This window comes from Xyrauchen texanus, chromosome 1, assembly GCF_025860055.1.
Source record: "Xyrauchen texanus isolate HMW12.3.18 chromosome 1, RBS_HiC_50CHRs, whole genome shotgun sequence".
Taxonomy (NCBI): Eukaryota; Metazoa; Chordata; class Actinopteri; order Cypriniformes; family Catostomidae; genus Xyrauchen; species Xyrauchen texanus.
The window spans coordinates 40,323,685-40,345,718 of NC_068276.1; the positions used below are offsets into that span (position 1 = coordinate 40,323,685).

The 22,034-nt window shown below is 38.1% G+C and overlaps 1 protein-coding gene across 2 annotated transcripts in view; it reads right to left on the bottom strand.

Annotated features, from left to right (window-relative positions):
- LOC127650227 (cadherin-8-like) overlaps positions 1-22,034 on the bottom strand; it is a 175,118-nt gene that overhangs the window by 25,646 nt on the left and 127,438 nt on the right. Inside the window, exons 4-8 of one of the 2 annotated variants that reach the window (XM_052135533.1) lie at positions 15,773-15,892; positions 13,295-13,462; positions 12,959-13,146; positions 8,774-9,021; positions 4,734-4,870 (exon numbers count right to left, since the gene is read on the bottom strand). In XM_052135533.1, coding sequence (XP_051991493.1) covers positions 4,734-4,870; positions 8,774-9,021; positions 12,959-13,146; positions 13,295-13,462; positions 15,773-15,892 — 861 coding nt within the window. Of the gene's footprint in view, positions 1-4,733; positions 4,871-8,773; positions 9,022-9,254; positions 9,848-12,958; positions 13,147-13,294; positions 13,463-15,772; positions 15,893-22,034 lie in introns of those variants that run through there. The other variant, XM_052135537.1, reaches the window with a different exon arrangement.

Genomic DNA, 22,034 nt, shown 5'->3' on the forward strand with positions numbered 1-22,034 from the left:
GGGGAAGTATCCAAGCCACATCAGTTACTTACTGGGGTATCTCAGGGATAAGTGCTTGGGCCACTTCTCTTCTCCATATACACAACATCACTGGGACCCATCATCCAGTCACATGGTTTCTCTTACCACTGCTACGCTGATGACACACAACTCTACTTGTCTTTCCAGGCCAACGACACCACAGTGACCGCTTAAATCGCTGCCTGTCTGGCAGACATCTCAGCCTGGATGAAGGAACACCATCTTCAACTCAACCCTGCCAAGACCGAACTCCTTGTCTTTCCAGCTAACCCGGCTGTTGAATACAACATCACCGTGCAGCTGGTTCCAACTACAGTTTCACCTTCCAAAACGGTCAGAAATCTAGGGGTAACCATTGATGATGAGCTAAATTTCACAGACCACATTTCAAAAACTGCAAGATCATGTAGATTTACACTCTACAATATCAGGAAGATAAGACCCTTCCTCTCTGTACATGCCACACAACTGCTCGTTCAGTCCCTTGTCATAAATAGACTGGACTACTGTAACGCTCTCATTGCAGGCCTTCCTGCATGTGCTATTAGACCTCTCCAAATGATCCAGAATGCAGCAGCACGTCTGATCTTTAATGAACCTAAGAGAGCACGTTACACCACTCTTTGTCTCTCTCCACTGGCTGCCGGTTCATGCACGTATTAAATTCAAGGCCCTGATGCTGGCATATAAAACAGTCACTGGGTCTGCTCCAGCATACCTAAAAACATTTATGCAGAGCTACGTTCCCACCAGAAGCCTGCGGTCGACTAAGGAACGTCGCCTTGTCGTACCAAAACAAAGAGGCACCAAAACACTTTCCCGGACTTTCAGATTCATCATACCACGGTGGTGGAATGACCTTCCCAACTCAATCCGGGAAGCTAACTCACTCTCTATCTTAAAAAAAACGGCTAAAAACACATCTTTTCCAAAAGCACTTAACCGGTCACTAAAAAAAAAAAAAAATTTTACATTTCTTGTTGCACTTAAATCTGTTTTGTATACTATTCTGATGATAGTGAAACTTTGTAATATGGCACTTTTTGTACCACTGTCTCCCTAAGATGATTCGCTGATGTTCTTCCTCTTTTGTAAGTCTCTTTGGATAAAAGCGTCTGCCAAATGAATAAATGTAAATGTAAATGTAATTACATGACCGTCAGAATTTCTGTGAAACTTGCTAAATAAATATTAGCTAGCAATACATACAATGTACATTTTAAACTAAATATCAATAACTGTTTTGGCCAATTTTGTTGCTTCTGTATCCATTCAAACCTTTTTAGTTACGAAGCATTTATTTTTTATTTATTAGTTTTTTTCTGTAAAAATTTATGTAACCATCATCAGCAAGCCTCTTCTTTTATATCAAAACTTTTTTGGCAGTTTCTGTGAAACTTGCTAAATAAACATTAGCTATCAATACTATGTAAAATTTTAGCTAAATATCAAAACTTTTTGGTCAGTTTTGTCACTTGTGAAAAATCCACCTGAATTAATGTGAGGCAGAGGGCAGACGATGTTCAGACCTGTCTGGAAAATGGCCTGCTAGTTAGACAAGTTATCTAGCTTATTGATTTTCCCATGTAATAAAGATAGCCTAACCATCCACCACACAGACATGATTTTAGATTCCTGTTCACAAGAAAAGTGTGAGAGGACTCTCTGCAGTTGGACATTCTGGATAGACAATTCAGAGTACGGATTTGTGAAGAACACACTGCTGGCTACCAATTGTTGTACTTGTTTCTGTTGTAGAGATGGATAAAGACTATGGCTCCCTGCTCAGCACCCTCAAGAGGAGGAGGCAGCTGACGACTGATGAGCTTTGGTTCACAGCAGAGAAGGACGTGGCTCATGAAGGCATGAGCACACAGGAGGAAGAACTGCTGGACCAGGAATTACTGCAGGAAGACCTGGACCATGAGGATATGGTGGATGAGATGGAACCCCCAATATGATGTTGTGAGAAACTGAGTGTTCCATGCTGTTTTTTTACTCGGGCTGTAGTTGCTGAGATATCCAGCTTTACAAACCATCAGTGGTGGGAGCTCATCCTAAACTGTCCATCATATTCCAGCTACCAAGGAGGTTGGATGGAGGTGACCCCATGAATTTTACAAATTTATTGGGGTGCTTATTTACATGGGGTTTTCAATTCTCCCTGATTCCCATCGTCACTGGGGAACCAAGTCACTTCATGACTCGTGGGCGAGGGGATTTATGTCACGTTACTGCTACAACGCTCTTTTTCAGGGCATCCATGGGTCCTTAAAAAGTTTTATAAAGTCTTAAGTTTACTTTTTAAAATGTAAGGCCATAAAAAGTCTTAAATATCTTAAATAAATAACAAGAATTCTTACATTTTGTTTGCTGATGTATTACATTTTGGGGCGTGAATAGAGGAGAAGCTTAAAACAGCCGAATCTGATGACTGAGTCAAAATCATCTTTCTCTCTCTCTCTCTCATGCATCCGTCATTAAGCAGCTGACGCTTGAGTTTAGTGTGTGTGTGTGCAGGGAAGCACATTTTTACTGAACGTATGATGTTACACATGTATAAACCTTCATAAACCCGTTAATCCGAAATGCAAATGTTGTTATTTTGCATCTCTAAAACTGTCGCCCCTGCTTATAATCGACAAAGCGGTCATCGTTACAATTTGCAAGCACGCAAGGTTGGAACAGTCTTTTGATGCCTTTCAAATTGTTGCGCTCCCTTATTTTACACTATCTTTGACAATAATTTAAAACTAACAGAACTGCTCAACTGCAGAGAACTAGGGCAGCCAATGCAATTGACACTGTTCTCACGCTCTCACGCCACACATCCCTTTTCTCACACAGTAAAAACTTTGCGGAGCAAAGAGGACACGGACAGCGCATGGACAGACAAGACAGAGCAGTCTGCGTGATGCTGTGAGTTATTCAGACCAATCAGGGGGAAAGCTGCAGCACAGCATCTCTCCCTCTCCTTCCCTTGCATAATTTAATCTGTTAACATTTGCAATACATCTTGTCAACTTTAAGGTTTTATTTGAGATATTTCACTCAAAAATTGTAAATTGTAAATTGTACTTAACTTTATGCTGTTGCAAACCTGTATGACTTTCTTATTTCAGTGGATATCAAAAGGAGATATTTGGGAGTTTCAGTCACGTTTCACTTACATTGAATTAAAAACAGTGACAGTGAATTGAGATAGAGACTAAATGTTTTGCTTAACATCTTTTTTGTTCCACGGGAGACAATTCTCATTCAGACTTAAGGGTGAGCCATGATAACAAAAATAAACATTTAAAATGAACTGCCCTTTAACTACTTGTTAAAGCATTACCGCCGCGCCCCGTAGGCAGACTACGCAATCTGCGTAGGGCACCAACTCCCTAGGGGGGCACCATCTAACCTTAGGAGGGCACCAGAAAGTCCAACGGCTGCCCTTACTCACACGTTATACGTTATTCAAGGAATCAAAAGCAGTTGTGGACCAAAGATAATCACTTTGCGCTCATACAACGCACTCCATTTTCAATTATATTATGTTATTAACAATTATGGCAATTGTGATGTTAAAGTTTTGTTGGTCTAATGTGCCTGTTCACAGGATTTTTAATTATCCCTTTAGCCTGAATTAACTAAGATCCCAAATAACTAATATGCTAGTGCAATCTATCAAATTGCACGTGCGTGTTGTGGGCTTATTGCAGAATTTTGCATGTAATTTCACCAAATGCACGCTTACTTAAAGTTCGACTCTCACTAAATACCATTTTATGTTTATTCAATATGACATTTATTAATACAGTATAAATACAGTATGTTTATTTATAGGCCTTTTTGATATCATCATGAAATCTCTGCTATTTTAAAGTGTAAGAGTAGTTGATACGAATACCCATGTATTACAATCTTCTCTTGAAAATGAAGTGGAAAGGAGGACAAAATCACCTCACTTCATAAATCACAAAGAACCAAATTATGTAACGTACACATTAAGCCATTGCACCACTGATATATACTAAAACAAAATCTGAATTTCAAACAGCAATTATCTTGACCATGGTAAAATTAGCTGCACTCAGGATAAACATTGGAGGCTACATGAGAGAGAACCAATGCTCTCTGCTCGATTCTTGGGAGCAAAAAATACCTGTTCTACCTAGTGGTGTGTTCCGGCCAAGCCTCTTTATAGAATCGCCACTTAAAATATTTTGTAATATTTCACCAGTTAAAAACAAAATTCTTAAACTTTGAAAATCAACATAATTTAGACTTAAAAGTTATTATGCTATTTTCATCTGAGAGTTTTAAGAGTTCATCAGTTGATACTAGGTTATAAGAGTATGATCATCAGTTATGTATCAGTTATGATATTGAGATCTAAAATAATCAAATAAAATACTTGTTTCATAATTTAAAATTACATCAATGTGAGGCACATCTCTAAACTTTATAACAGGGAAACACACAAAAGACATGCAATTTTGTGCATCTGAAAGACACAATCCTCTGAAGACCACGTTAGCAGATCTGCTTGGACATTTTCTTTTTGTGCGTGATTTCAAGTTTGCAAGTTATTTTACACACAAACCTTCAGAAATGGCATTTATATTTTACCTAAATGATCTCTGAGGTTGTTATACAGTCATTCTGAACATGATTACAAAATATAATGTTTCAATAAAGAAGAGGAAGAGGAAGATTTTACTTACGGACTTCAGTGGCTGTCACTGTGATATTGTGCCACATATCCGTCTCTCTGTCCAGAGGTTTAGCTAATGTGATCTTCCCATCATCAATATTTATGTTAAACTGCCTCTCTAAATCTGTGTGTCTATCAATAAAATACCTGCAGAAAGAAAACAGACAGAGAACAGAGAGCATTCCTTAATATATCAGGTAAAATCATCCAAAAAATTATTTTAAGTAGATATTGAGGCAACAATTGTAAGTTACCACTTTTTTAATGCACTTAAAATAACTTCAATCATGGTTTGTGACATGGACTGTCACAAATAAAACAATAAAATGAGTTTTTCTTCTCTCTGAACATCAGAACAAAAATTTGTTTTTTTTTTTTTACTTAAAAAGTTCATTTTAAACGTGTTTCATGAGGTAACATTTAAATTATTTTGTTTGCTTCAAGTCAAAAATATTATTTTATTTATATTATGTTATTTAAGATAACTGAATCAACCTGAATACATTAGGTCACACCAACAGGACTCATTTTACAGTAATATCAAGTAGAAATAGCTTCTAAAGGTAACAATTGCAGGTAGCCACTTTTTAAAGTGCCAAAACCTTTTTTTTCATTCATTTAAGTTTGTATGCACTGGTATTTTGCTAATCTTTTAATTGTCAGTGTAATTCATTTTGGGCATCTCCCCTAAGCTGCATCTATTGAGAGTCCCTCCGTGGACGAAGAAGGAGATGTATAGCAAAATATAAAGATGGAAACGATGCATGTAAAATGAAATAGATAACTGATTGGCCTAGAATGTGAACACAAGTAAATGTTCAACCGTGATAGAGATCCTGAGAGTGACGGTGTAAGTCCAGGAGGAGTGCTCTACTGCTGCACAGGCAGCCAGACACCATTCCCCACCTGGGAGCAGTCTCTTGGATGCTGAGTAGATTTCAGTCAGGCTCTGACAGCTCCAGTTACTACCAAGAGATGTGTCAATCAAACTGACAAAGTTAAAGTGAGGAATTAAAAAAGGAGAAATAAACAATAATTTCTGTAATTAATAATTTTATGGAATAAAATGTTGTTACGTTTTAAGGTGTAAAGAATTTACAAGACCAACTCAACATAATTTAGACTTAAATGTTTTAAGAGTTCATCAGTTGATATTCAGTTATAAGAGTATTATCATCAGTTATTAATCAAAAATAACCAAATGATACAGTTGTTTCATAATTTAAGATCACATTAATGTGAGGAACGTCTCTAAAGTTTATTTCAGGGAAACACGCAAAAATTACCAAGAGAAGCAAATTTGTGCATTTTGATACAAAAACATACAAGCCAAGTCACAGCATTAATTTGATTAATATTTTGTGAATAAAAACACTTAAGATCCATACAGTTGTTTATTAAAAAAGGTGATGCAAAGGAAAATATTCTGCGATATATCTTACATTAGGGATATAAGAGAACTCACATAAGTTTAAATGCAAAGGAAAACAAATACAGCAATATATGACGATAATCTATTTAAGATAAGAGAGCTTTTTAAAGGAGCTGCAAGGCAGTGATGCAGCAATATAATTTACATGTTAAGAGAACCCATAGGAGAAAAGACGTGATTTGGCATGAACATTCATTCCTGGTGTGAAGGGCTCAGTAGGAATTCATTGTTACATTAAAAAAATGTAATCACAGCGAGAATTCACGTGGATGCTTCGCATTTACTGAGAAAAGGACTTAAGACTCAAACCACATCCTACACACTAATATAATTAATTACAATAGAACAAACAATAAGATTGTGTAATTGCAAGCCACTCAAGAAAATAATTACATATTAAGTGTGATAAGAATTAATTGGTACTCGCCTAATTACACTGTAACATGAACACTCTAATGTTAAGTATGACCATTGTGTTAAATAAGATAATTCAGCAATAGAAAGATTTGTTCTTTTTTTCTAGTAATATTAATATTCATATTTTTTATCTAAATAAAAACATGATGAAACATTTTCTCAAAGCTATACGTATTTACTATGTAATTTTAAGCAGAGTAAAAGTGTGCTTTAAAGAACTTTCACAGAAGCACAATTTATTTTTGCTGTCGTGGATGGTTTCCAGTATGTTGTATCTATAATTGTGCCACAGTACCCAAACTAAATGACTGCCTGCCTACTCAGTATAGGGAAATTAAACATCTAAATAACACAATCTTCACCAAGAGCAGTAACCATGTATTAGCATATGCTACATATCAGGTGTTACAACAAGAGTTGGAGCCAGAGGCAATTCTGTCAGAGGATGTTAAAATATGACCACTGATTACACTCGCACTTCTTTTGACAGATGATACTCCTAACAATTTGAACTTGGACATAGCTTGCAATGTTTAGGGAGACATTTACCTGGAATGGCATATGGTTTAATGGTTAAATGGTTCAATGCAGTAATATTGCTTTAGGATTGTTACAGAAAAAAAAAAAGGAGGGGGGTGAGAGAAAGAGAGATGTCGAGTGTAGGGAGAGGTGGTCTTAGAGAGGTTAGACAGAGCATGTGGTACAATGTTTCCGTGAGTGACTGTTTCCATGTCGTGCTGTGATTAAAATTGCCATTTTCATTTTACCAGAGTCTTTTAAAAGCATCAGTTACACCATATTTTTTTTAAATTCTTGTCCTATTTCACCTGGATTGCTTCTGCCATTGATGTGATAGCCACACCGATGTGCACAATTAGCTGTATTCAAGCAGAACTTTTGTAGGTATGGTTTCCTGATTTCACTTTGATGTAGGAAAGAAATTAAACATGGGCAACTCGGAAGACAGTCAGTCATTTTTATTATTATATATATTTTTTATTGGGTTTCCTTTTTACAAAGTGGCTTTTACCTTTAAATGTATTTAACTCTCTTGCTCCTTATGGGAAGACATGCAACTTTACCACTTTATGCTCAAAATTCATTTATGGGAAGACATACAACTTTACCCCTTTATGCTCAAAATTCATTTTAGAATGCTGCAGCATCTAAAAATATCAAAGAACCAAAAATCCTTTGATTTCATTAGAAAAGATAATTTATCTCTTAATGCTAAAGTGGACCTTGTCATATTTTGCCTAACACAATCTACTGGAAGGCCTCAGGATAAAAGTAATTCATCTTCCAGATAACACAATGCATCAATACGAAGAGCCTGGATGTCAGAACAACGGGTGCACAAATGCGACTGACAGCAAGAAGGAAAAATGCATTCCAACAAAGAAAGGAAAAGCCGCAAAAAAATAAAAAATGCATTCCCACTTGGGGACAGCAAAACCAAGTGAACCATATGTACATATTTTTAATGACTTATTCTTGAACTCCAATCAAAATAATTTTCAATACATTAAAATAAACCATATGTCCAAAATAACCCCAAATATAAACAACTATACCTTCTGCACACAGTTTATTTTGTTTGCTATGTAGGACATCACTGAATTGCATAAGATTTCTGTTTTGAATAAATAAATATATAATACATATGAGAACGTCCACTTGGTATAAATTCTATTTCACTGCTGAAAGTCAAGCTCTGATTTCTGCAACACAACCTGTTGAGTGTTGTCCCCGAAACATCACAAGTCACTAAAGAATTAATGGAATGGTAGGTTGTACTGAGAGAAATTGGCTCTATAACCTATACTCAAGGTGCCCTTGCAATTTTTCAAGAAGGAAGTTGCAGAAGTGAAATACATAGGTGGAAGAAAGGGGAGGAATCCTATTGTGTGATTGTCCTCTCTCTCTCTCTCCCTCTCTCCCAGTACAACCAATTCTGTGGAGGTGAGAGCCCCATTTAGTTTGAATGCAAATGCACATCACAAGCAATTTCATCAGCAGCACATATTGGCAGGTAGGATGCATTTGTGAAGAAGCACTTGGATATTAGATCCATGCAGAAGCTTGATCTTGATCTATTCTTGATCTAATAAAGAAGTTTTTGGCATAAGTTCAGCAATGATGACAACAGAGTAAAGACATCTTCCATCAAGGTCAAATGTGTTGGAAATCATTGCCCTTACCTGACTTGACTGTGTGGGGCATCCTGGTCCCTTGCCGTAATCGCTCCTATAACTGTGTTGATTGCAGCATTTTCGTGCACATCGAAAAGATAATTGGTCTTTGTGAACACCGGTGGTTCGTCTGCATCCTCAACAATGATTTTAACCATGGCCTGGTCCATGTAGGGCCCACCCATTACCGAATCGGCACGTATGTTTGTAGCCACCACTGTTAGATTGTAAAATTTTTTGCTCTCAAAGTCCAGAGGCTGGAAGACAGAGAGAAAGAGATATTTTTATTATTAAAGGGCACCATAACAAAGACACACATTTTCTTGATTTTAGCAGACTCAGTTTGCTGGGCTTGCAGGTCTGGTTATAATTGTACCTTACACATCTTCCTCTCACCTTACAGTGTACAACAGTTAAGATATAAACTGCTGTAAGCCCAACAACAGGGAGAAAAAAAATATATATTTAGTAGCAATAACCACACTTTCACCTGGAGTGTGGGATGTGTTATTCATTTGTGGTGGAGACAGCATGTTTTTGGGATTCAAATGAGTCTAATCTAATGGAAACACAAGGAAATTGTTGCAAATTGTTAAAAGATCTTGAAAAATATAATTTGTATGTTTGTGTTGTCTGAAAACAAAATTAATCCTTGGCCACAATACCATAACATTAACATTGTTAATGCATTCTCTGAGGCAGTTATCTAATGGTGAGAATTGAAGCAGCAGATAAAATATAATTTGGGAATTATTTGCACTCAAGGATAAATATATGGGATTTCTGATTATGAGGAAAGGCCCTGTAGTTTGGTGAAAAGAGCTCAGCCCACCTGTGTAACTTGTATTTGCTACAGTGAAGATATATTGACACAGTTTTATGTTCCTCTCAGTTCCTCTCTCACTTTTCCCATCAAGTAAACATTTTATGGATTTACTTTCTGCATGAACATACAAGACTGATCCCACTGTATTTTCAAATAATTTACAAACATATTAACATATTATTAAGTAAACAATACTTTCTTCAAATGTTTTAATAGAACAATGGACTCTTTGCTCTATAACCAGCTTGTATTGACAAAACTAAAGTAGATTTAATCATTGAAGGAAATCTGAAAAGAAACTAGCTCTTGGAACTAGGAAAAGTGATACAATGAAGAATTTACAGTGTGTGCTTATGTTTAAAATTCAAATCCCCTGTCCCACATGGGAGGTCAGGCAGCCACTGGAGCTGGGCAGAGAGCAGCCCCAGCTGGGAGAGAAGAGCAGCTGTAGTTCCTCTTTCAGCGAACGTTGAAGTCAGAGTGGCTGACAGCAGGGCACCCGCATGAGAACAGCCAATGTACTGTACCTCTAGCTGCTGCAGTCCAGGAAGCTTTTGGGAGAAATGTATTTCATTTTATCCCCCCTTACCACTACCATCATGCTGAGAGAGAAAGAGAGATGGAGAGGGGGTAAAAAACAAGAGGAAACAATGTTCCATGTAAAAGTATTTAGACCCACTTCTATATTTTCACTGTATTACACAGCCTAGACTGAAATGTTCTTTTCTGTGACATTTCTATTTTAAAGTACTCAAACTTGAACATAATTAAAATTTTATGTTAGAACATATTCTTAAAAAAACATAATAATGATAATAATAATAGTAATAATAATAATAAATGTAAAATCATAATTAATAATAATATATGCCCATTTTAATATTTTAAAGAGCTACAGTAACTTATACAGCAATGACCAACTGAAACAGGTTCAACTGCAGTATTTCAATTATTCCTTCAAATTCTTCCCCATTTTACAGGGGTGCCCAGACTTGCTGATGAAATACCAAGTTTGGAAATACTGTGCCACAGCATAATTTTACCACCACCACCACATTGCTTAAAATGCCAACTAAACATATTTACTGCAACATGCAAATCATTTCCACTTTGCATCTTAGTCACTATTATCATTTCTGACAAATTCAAAATGTGCTTTCTTATTTTGTAATGACTTAACACCTTTCTATATTGTAATGGAATACCCATTAGTTTTCACTGTCATCAGATTTATAACTTAAATAATTACCATTAACAGCAGGGTTTTGTATCTAGAAATTGTGCTTACTATTTTTATGATTCACCTGTAGAGGCCAATTTTAAAGCATTTGTGTCCTCATTTGGGCAATTGATTCTATGTAAAATTAGAGCTCCAGCTCCAATCTTTTTGAAATATATATTATTAGCAGCATGTTTTTAAGAACATTTTGAAACATGGACATATTAAAATAGCTTATATTGGAAGAGCTGCAGTATAGCAGTGGCAGGCATGGTCCAAATCAATTGAAAAAGGAAAAGAAAGAAAGAAAGAAAACTCCTCTCTTTCAGCAGTATCCTAGAAATGTTACCAGTTATTGTAGTTCAATTCACTTTCCAGAGGCCATCATTAAAGTTCAGCTTTGCATATTGGCAAGACTGAAACAAGTTCCTCTCATTTCAGACACTGCAAATCTGATCCATCGAAAAATGTCATGCCAATACCTTCTTTTGAGCATCACGCATGCCATTTGACTCTTTACAACTCAACGGCCTTTTATGCATCCCTCTGTGTCTCTCTTTCGGCACCCATTGTGCAAAATGGACTTAATATGACTACGGCTATTACTTGACCTCCATCATTTACAGAAAATGCAATTCAGTGTGTACGTGATTTGGACTTCTACTTCAGAGCCCCTAGCTCCCCCAAAAAAAAAAAATCAGCAGTGGGGGAAGGACAGCATCCCTATAACAGCCTAAGGGGGCAGGTGGAGATGAATGTGTGCATCCATTTACAACAAAGCAGTATCTTTTCTGTCTGAGCCTGTGGAATCTCACTCAGATCAATATATTTAACCTTGCAACAAATGATTTTGGCCATGCCCATTCTATATTTATCAGCAGTTAAACTAAATTGTAATTGTTGGTGAAGGCTTCATCGGTCGACCAGCTGCAGATGATAGTTGTCGCATGCTGGCTTGGTCCCAGCACCTGGAGAAATGTGTGTCTGTGCACAGTGGCAGATGTAAAAAATTGAGGAAAAATAAGGGCTGTGTGCTTTTCAAGCTTCTTTTGCTCTCCTGAACCCCAACACCGTCTGGAGGTATAGAGGTTAGCGGGTAATTTATTGCCTGTTTTTCTCATGCATTGCCATCCATCATGCTATTAGCAATGCAGACAACAGATTCCAGGCCAAGCGCTATGGGATGAGAAGACGGAGAATAACAGGCATGCCATTGCATTTTTCAGCTGTGAGAGACCAGAGACAAACCCAATCACTTTTTATTTTTATATTTATTTCTCGCTCTGCCTCTTTCTTGTTTTGATTCTTCAGCTCTGCCTGCTATTTGAGAGGCCATATTAATTTGATAATGCACGCATGGAAATTGGAAATAGATTAGGGAGAACTGGAATTGCATTGGATGTTGTATGGCACAGTTATATAAAGCAGATTATGTAAACCACACCACTGTTAAAATTCTTCATGGACACCATGATCAAAAATGTCCTTCAAACCAATTCTCACACAACACATGTTGTCACATCATATGCACAACTCCATCAGCATTTAAATGAATACTGTGTTGTTTATAATATAATTTATTAAAGAGATGATTGAGGACTTGTAACCCATGCAAAATGTTCCATATTTTGGTCTCATTGTTTGTGCAGCATTGTTGCTGCACATTTGCACTGTAGATGTCCCTGGAAGATAAAAGGGCTTCATTGTCCTCTCATCCACTGTGAATGGTTCTTCATTTGCATACAATTGCCATTCCATATGCAAATATACACAGCTACATAAGGGTTGAGAACTGAGCACAACCAAGTGAAGGGGTTTACAGTTACAGTAGTTCTCAAATCTCAGAACACCTGCCTTACATTTTTACATCCATGTTTCAGTGCATAGGGTGTTTCAGTGTAGATTTGCTAAATGAAATTTGTGTCTCTAAGAAATGCTGTTTAAAAAGCACTCTATTGCAGATAGAGAGAGGGTATACATAATACACACTGAGAGGTTCTGCCTTTGCAAAATTAGTAGTCATTTGTCACTGGTAATGAGCACTTTTCATTTTTTTCCATCATTAGCAGCACAGTGACAATCCTATAACTGACAGTTTACAATTGCTCGAGAGTCCCTGTGGCACATTAAGCCTGCTTTTTGGTCTTACCTTCTTGAGTCTGAGGATTCCCTCCTGAGTCTGAGCATCATTGACAATCTCAAAGACATCCCTTTCGTCTCCACCTATGATGCTATAAGTTGATTTAGCATTTTCCCCAATGTCTCTGTCGTTCGCTTTTACTCTTCCTCCAGGCCTACCAATGCCAAGATCCTCAGGAATGTTGAACTCATAAGAGCCTTTAGAGATTAACAAGTACACAAAAATATAAGATCTGATCTATCAGGTGACGAGTAGCATCAAAGAGAACAAAGAGATTAAAATATTACATTAAAGTTGCTAAACATGTAATTTTTGGTATCTTGAAAAAAAGGGTGTGCCTCTTACCCTTTGTGAACTTTGGTGGATTATCATTGATATCGGTAAGAGTGACTGTTACAGTGGTGGTCCCTGACAACCCACCCATGTGGCCTCCCATATCCTTTGCTTGAATGACAACAAGATACTCTTCCCTCATCTCACGATCCATCCCTGCCAGTGCCACCCTAATGATTGCTAAAATAATGACAATATATAACCTATATAGAATAAATATTGTTCAGAACAAACCAACAAAAGCAAGTATTGAGAAAATGTCTCAATTATTTATTTGTATGTGTTGTGTTTCATGTCAATGAATGGATGGATGGATGGATGGGTTGGACAGGTCCTGTGGTGTGTCAAATTAATTCTTAAAAGTACTTTTAAAAGTCATTTCCCATATATTCCCTTGAGGTAATATAAGGTTCAAGAAGCATGCATGCACAATCATTTTAATACAATTTTAAAAATGGTTGCATGTTTAGCATATCACACTGCAGGACAGTTAAACTATAATGAAATGTATTTAAAAAAAAAACATTCTTAATAATAAAATTTCCTTTTTTTATGAAATGTTTATATATTCCTTCAAATTTAAAATCTAATTCTGGTTGTTGTCTGATCACAGCAATTCCCCTGTCCTTGACGCCCTGTCCAGCTTAGTTTGTCCCATCATTGCCTGTGCTAATTCTCAAATTAGCCTGTTTGTTTGCTGAGGTCTTGTCCCCACATCTGGAGTCATTTCAATTATGAGTATAATCTTTAATAGTGGATGCAATGCCATTGACTCCACCATAAAAAATATAAAACCCTTACAAGGGGAAATTCAAGGGGAACCTGCAGTCTAAACAAATAAAATGCAAACTGTCTGAATAATATAAATATGTGCAACAAATCTGTTCTTTTTCTTTATTTAATTGTTTAATCATATTATGTTATGGTGTATGATGTGTTTAAATTCTGTCAAATCACCTCCATGATAAAGTAATTTGGAGCACCTTCAATAAACAGACAAATATGTACACACACTACAGAATAAGATCTAAAAAATCATTCTCTAATGACCAGGACAACTGATAATCTCAATAGGCATTCAATCTAACATAATAATACAATGACATATAATTACAACTCAAGAAACAAGACATTCTACAGAAAGAGAGAAAAGTGTGTTCTAGGGCCAAGTTGTGTTCTATTATGAATAATTATCAGTGCATTGTCCACTAGACATGTCCTTGTTTCTTGTTCTGTCTTGGAGATTATAGTCTTTGAATTAGACCAAACGATAACAATCATTTTAGTGAACTAAGAAGGTGCATTTTTAGAGGTGAATTTCTCGCACTGTCTATAAGATCCAGAAAATGTAGACTGCCCTAGTCCTTGATATGGCTGGTGTGTTATGTGAAACATTAATTCTGATGCTTTTACAAATACTATCAACACTTTGTCATGCCTTCAACCAGCATTTAACCCTTGTTCAATTCTCATCCTGATGTATGATTAACAATTAATTGATGATCACAGAAAGGAGGCGAGACAAACATTACATTCCATAGGTATTTGAAGACTTTCCCATTATTTATTTATTTTTCTTTTTTCTTTTTGCCAGCCATTAAACAAGTAATGAATTGGAGCATAATGTTTTCTTATTTATCAAATGTGTCTCATTTCCTGCAAGATGTTGAAAATGTAAAATGGTTTCTAATGGTTGTTTTCCCTTTACCTCTTATTTTTCATTAACATTCATTACAACATCTGGCTTACTTGAATAAGCCATCTGCATGTGTTCAGTATTCATGCAAACCACGCACACGGCACCTTAATTTGGGCTTTCACAGCTTCTCTCGACCATTTGCATTCTCAAACAAATCTGACAGTGATTGATTGAAATGCACAGGGTTATAAAGGAGACAAGGTGTTCTCATAAAAAAAAAAAGTATTCATTTTTAAGGTCTGTTCATTTAATATGCACATGCAATTTGGACAGATACAGGTCCTTGTTTATTGTCTGATGTTTTTCCAAATTACATGCTGTTCATTTCCATCTCATTGCTTATTAATGTGATTTCACCATTATTTAATCATGTTGCTTACAGACAAACTGTTAACAAGTCAGCTGAAAATGCAATTAGGGAAAAGCAAAGTCAAGGTTGAAAAGGGAGCACAACGCAGATGGAATTCAAAGATAGCCCTGTCATTTAAATCAAGAAGGTACAAATTGATCCGTGCACCGTTATAGAAGAAAATCAGAATCTGCATGTGTCCTTCAAGTAAAAGTTCTTGTTTATTTAGTCATTCTCTAATATTTATTTGCTCTCTCCAATAACAATGATGATAATAATAAATTATTTATCAACTAAAATGCTTCTTGGCACATGTAAGGGCATTATTCTTAAACCTATTATAAGCAATGTGTAAGCATAATAATAAGGATTATGAATAATTTTAATGATTCATAACCATCTGGACACCGAGAGTTTTTATTTAATTATGTAACTAACTTACCAGTGGATTGGTCAATGGAGAAATAAGGTTGGCCTTCCAAAATGCTGTAGACCAGTTTGGCACTGTTTCCATATACCGGATCATCTGCATCAGTTGCAGTTACTCTCGTGACAGATGCACCTGAGCAGAGGAGAAAAAAAAAATCAAAATAAAAAATGACTGGGAATGTACAAATAAATCACTTAGTTCCATATTTCCATTCCACCACATTATTATGCCCATGTTTTGAACTTGTTTTCTTTGAGAACAAATATTGTACTCTTCCAGTGTCTCAATTTTACCTCTGGCCATGGTGTGAGAGCTTCTCTGGAATAAACTCATAAAAGTGTGTAATGTAGTTGAGACGTGCGCAAGTGCTTGCTCAAGCTGTGAGACGTCCACAATGCAAAAACATCATAGCTCCAGGCTTCAACAAGATAAAAATGAAGGAAGTCAGACACACAAACAATCCATGCTGCTCTTTAACCTCTCCTTCATTAACCCATGGATTGAATGAACTGAGAAGACAGAAGGAACATAAGAAGAGGGCAACAAGAAAAGAGAGAAAAGAAACTGAGACGCTAATGCTAAACAGCTCACTGAGATTGCAGATGGTGTGGTAATTGTTTGTAAAGCATATTCCACAGCACTCTGACAGCTTGATAACCATCTGACAAGCAAGTGTGTCTGTTCTACAGGTACCTGGAGCTGTCAGAAACTGCAGGAAAAGTGTCCACTATTAAGACTGGAATGTACACAGTTTGATTCACCCTGCTAAAAAAGTCACCAGCATGTGTTATGTTTTAAAACCTGGTCCACATCATGGGCTGCTGGTGTGCTGGTACTATACAGTATTGCCAACAAGGATTTTTGACTAGCTATACTTAGCTAGATAACAAGCATTACAAGAAACAATTATAAATGCTGGTTGACCAGCACAAACCAGTATAAATCAGCCTATACAGCATGGGAATTACATCACCATTTCTCCTAAAAACAACACAAGTGAAGCTCTTACTTCAGAACTGCAGTGAGGAACATGTGGTTATGTTTCAATGTTTTCATGCTCTTCAGTGTGAATTTGGCTCTGTACCTCCACCACAGGCTTTTACAAAGAATACTGACTGTAGTTTTTTTTCTCTCTTCCTCCTCATAAACTTTTTCACACCTCCAGGTAACCCATCCTGGCTTTGACAGCAAGTAACAAAATAAAAAAATGTAAACAACAGTGACACCATTGTACTTTGAGCCCAAATTCTGGTTTAAAATTTGGAAGAAACTGTTGCCAATTGAATGCATTCTCATTTTTTCGGTCCTACCCGACTTAAAGGAATAGTTCACACAAATAAATTTAAATTGTCTGATAATTTACTCACAAATTTACATTTACCCATGATGCCATCTCAGATGTTTCTGAATTTCTTTTTTCAGCAGAACACAAACAAATATTTTGAGAAGAATAACTCAGCTCTGTAAGTTCATGCAAGTGGATTATGTTTACCACTTTAAAGCTCCAAAATGCACAGGCAGTCATAGTAAAAGTAATCCATTCAACTCCAGTGGTTAAATGTATGTCTTCTAAAGTGATACGATCACAGTGGGTGAGAAAAAGATAAATATTTTATTACTTTTTCACTATAATTCTTTACTTCCAGTCACTCTCCAATGCATGTCCATGTGAGGACCGTGTACAAACTGCCTCTCCAATGATGCAAATGCGTTGGAATGATCACACTAGAACTGATACGATACAACTGGAAATGCAGCTCGGTTTATTTACAACAGAATAATGTTCACAAGCGCTGTCGCTGGCTCTTGGACAGGACTGTGACTGGGTTGACAAATCAAATGCCTCGAGTTGCTGGTGGTATTGCTGGCCCTGCGGATGCTTTTGCCGTTGATCCAGGGCAAGTACGTGTTGGTTCGGACAGACAACACAGCAATGGTAAGGTATATAAACCACCAAGGCGGCTTACACTTACGTCGCATGTCGCAACTCACCCACTGTCTCCTCCTCTGGAGTCAGCAGCGACTGAGGTTGATGCGGGCCACTTACATCCTGGGTGACCTCAACCATACAGCAGATGCACTGTTGTGGCAGGTGACGCTCAGGGGAGAGTGGAGACTCCACCCCCAGGTGGTCCAGCTGATTTGCACAGGTAGACCTGTTTGCTTCCCGGGAATTCTCCCACTGCCCACTCTGGTATTCTCTGACCGAGGCTCCTCTCGGCACAGACACGCTGGTGCAGAGCTGGCCCCGGGGGCTGAGCAAGTATGCGTTTCCCCCAGTGAGCCTGCTTGCACAGACCTTGTGCAATGTCAGTGAGGACAAGGAACAGGCCATCCTTGGGGCACCGAACAGGCCCTCCCAGACATGGTTCTCGGAACTCACGCTCCTCACAACAGCCCCTCCCTGGCAAGTTCCCCTGAGGGAGGACCTCCTCTCTCAGGGATGGGGCACCATCTGGCACCCGCACCCAGACCTCTGGAACCTCCATGACTGGCCCCTGGATGCGACGTGGAAGATTTAAGTGGTCTACCATTGGCGATGGTAGACAAGATCACTCAGGCCAGGGCTCCCTCTACGAGGCAGCTATATGCCTTGAAGTGACATTTGTTTGTAAATTGGAGTTCTTCCAGAGGAAAAACACCCAGATATGTGCAGTCGGTTTAGTGCTTTACTTCCTGCAGGAGAGTCTGGAGGGGTGGCTGTCCTCCTCCACCTTGAATGTGTATGCGGCCACTATAGCGGTGCACCATGACGTGGTGGAAGTTAAGTCCCTGGGGAAGCATGACCTGGTCATCAGGTTCCTGAGAGTCACCAGGAGGCTGACTGTTTCCCCTGTGGGATATCCCCATGGTCCTCCTGGGCCTGCAGAGAGCCCCATTTGAGCCCCTAGCCCTTGTGTTGTCTTAAGGATCAAAAATGACCCACCACTATGTTTACCAGCAGAGAAAACCAACTAAATGATTTTTCAACTTGAAATTGTATGACTTTTCCTAGAGTGACCCCAACATTAGAAAAAGTGAAACATTGCCTTTGTTCTTGTTTCCATGAAAGCTGTAGACCACCAGGGAACAAAGATTGTCTTAGGGTCATTTTTGACCCAGCAGTTCTAAAATAATTTACACACCACAAAAACCACAATAAGACACACACACATGCCACACGCGCACGCCACACACACACACACACACACACACACACACACACACACACACACACACACACACACACTCACACAATGAGAAATTGAGATTATGTGTGCTACTGATTGAACTTTATTGTGCATATGCAGCATCTCCCCTCCACGACCCCACACATGACTCAAGTTCACAGACAAAATAAAAAAACTTTCTGACAAAATAAACTAAATTTCAGACAAAATAAAAATTTCTTGAAAGCATTGTTTACTAATGGGGAATGCAGTCAGAGGCTATAAAGGTGCTACAAATGACAGTACCCCCAGTTCTCTCTTTGCTGAAGCCATGAGTGCACATTTCAGTGCCCAACAGGTCATAGATCTGATTTTTTCAGATGGCCAGGAGGAACAAGAGAACAATTATTTAGAAGAGGAGAAGGTATCTGAAGAAGAATATGGGGAAGAATACAATACAGAGCATGATGCATCATCTTCAGATGAAGAAGAAATCCCCCAAGCTGAATGAGAGACATTTTTGTCAAAGAACAGCAAAATAACATGGTCCTTGTCACCATATGACACCCAGGGCAGGTTGGCAGCACAAAATGTCATAAGGATGACCCCAGGGCCCACAAGATATGTAGTTGCCCATGCCCAGGACATTGCCTCTACATTCTACATGTTCATCACATCAGCCTTCGAAAAAATTATCCTAGAGATGACAAATTTGGAGGGCTTCCGTAAATATGGAGAGAAGGATGTGTGAGATTGACCTGCGTGCCTACACAGGGCTGCTAATCATAGCAGGTGTGTATAGGTCCCGAGGCGAGGCTACATATAGTCGCAGGGATGCAGCGAGTGGAAGGGTGAATTTCTGTGCCACGATGCCCCTGAAAGTCTTTCAAACTTTCTCAAGAATGCTACGATTTGATAACAGTGAGTCAAGACCTGCAAGACTTGTGACGTGGCGGCCATAAGAGAGGTCTGGGAAAAGTGGGTGGAGCGTCTGCAATACCTCTAAATCCCTGTGCCTGAAGTAACAGTGGAGGAGCAGCTGGTTCCATTCAGAGTGTAAGATTATATATGTTGAAGAATTCCAGTAACACGATTTGAATCTATGGAAAAACCCAGCCTTACAGTTTGTAATGTGTCAATGTCATAAATTACAGGCCGTCAGCCGGAACCCCACACAGTTAAACTAGGCTGTTCTGTGTAAGGTTACAAGGACCATTAGATTTGCACAACTCTAAGACATTTCATCTTAATCTAGCCTTGTTAAATAATGCTGAAAATCGCTTTGAACTGTGGTAACATTTGTACCTGACAAATGAATGATTATAGACTGATAGACCTCTTTAAAATGTGTATAGCGATGTGCAATCACCTATAATTGATAAATATAATCTTTAATTTTGTATGATTCATCAATAATGGTAAGTATAAGGCTTAACTTGATAATATACATGTTGTATATCCCACAAATTAACCAGTATTATTTTGTAACCAGGGATTTTCATGTTTTGTTACCTACACGTATAACATCCATGAAAACATGTCATGTTTAGTATGTAAGTGTTCGCTGGCGTATAGAGAGAAAGCTGATGACAACGAATGTCATGTCTCTTGTACCATTCTCAAGATATAAAAGCTCATGATTAAATATGCACTATTTTTGAGCGGGACATTTTTAAGACTTTGGAACAATGGACCATAAATAAAAAAATAAACAAAAAAAACATAAATCTGTCAGAAAGGACAGCCCAGTCGACCATGTGACTCTGAAAAGTCACTTTCTGCAGGACACCTTTGGGGATGCGGCCAATTTCAGTTCAAATATTTCCAAACAGGAAGAACATGCTCTCTTGCCTCTCTTGCCCCTTCATCATCTTGTCTTGTCTCTCCTTCTTCAGCTCTCCGCACTTCTGCCTGCACATGCTTCGTCTGGTCGCTCAGCTGACAGCCAAGTCCTCGCCACGTGAGGTCCAAGGAAGCTTCATAAAGTTAATTTTCACTGTATTGATAATTTATTTCCCATTCTGTAATTTTTTTTTCACCAACCTGTCATATACACTCACCTAAAGGATTATTAGGAACACCATACTAATACTGTTTGACCCCCTTTCGCCTTCAGAACTGCCTTAATTCTACGTGGCATTGATTCAACAAGGTGCTGAAAACATTCTTTAGAAATGTTGGACCATATTGATAGGATAGCATCTTGCAGTTGATGGAGATTTGTGGGATGCACATCCAGGGCATGAAGCTCCCGTTTCACCACATCCCAAAGATGCTCTATTGGGTTGAGATCTGGTGACTGTGGGGGCCATTTTAGTACAGTGAACTCATTGTCATGTTCAAGAAACCAATTTGAAATGATTCGAGCTTTGTGACATGGTGCATTATCCTGCTGGAAGTAGTCATCATAAATGCATTGAAGCAACTGCCATGTGATTGGTTGATTAGATAATTGCATTAATGAGAAATTGAACAGGTGTTCCTAATAATCCTTTAGGTGAGTGTATGTGTTAGATTAGATGTATGTTTAGAATAGTAATAAAGTTTGTCTGTGTTCCAAGACGACGTGACTGTGGTATATTTTGATAAATAATAGTTCCCTTCTAAATTTTGTATTTCCTTTATTCCCAACATATAATGGTGTGAGAATGAGGGCAATTTAAAGTTAATTTCTAAATGTCGCATGTCCTTTATGCCCTACAAAGGTACATTTTTAAGTGATCGTGAGGACAGGAAGCCAGACATCATCCTGGACTACAACCACAACAAAGGATGCATGGGCAACCTCGACAAGGTGATTGGAACTTACAGCTGCAGGAGGATGACTGCTGGCCCCTGGTCATCTTCCATAACATCACTGATGTGTCCTCAACAATGCCTTCATGATATGGAACAAGATCAACTCTACCTGGATGCCTAACAAGTGGAATAGTGGAGGGTGTTCCTGGAGCAGCTGGGAAAGGTGCTTGTGAAAGCTTTTCAGTGTGCTGAATCTTGTCCTGATCCACCTGAGGCTGCAGCTGGGGCAGGCAAGAGGAGATACCAATTCTGCCCCTCAAAGAAAGATTTTAAAACAAATAATATGTGCTCCACATGTGAGAAATACATCTGCAAAGTCCATGCGC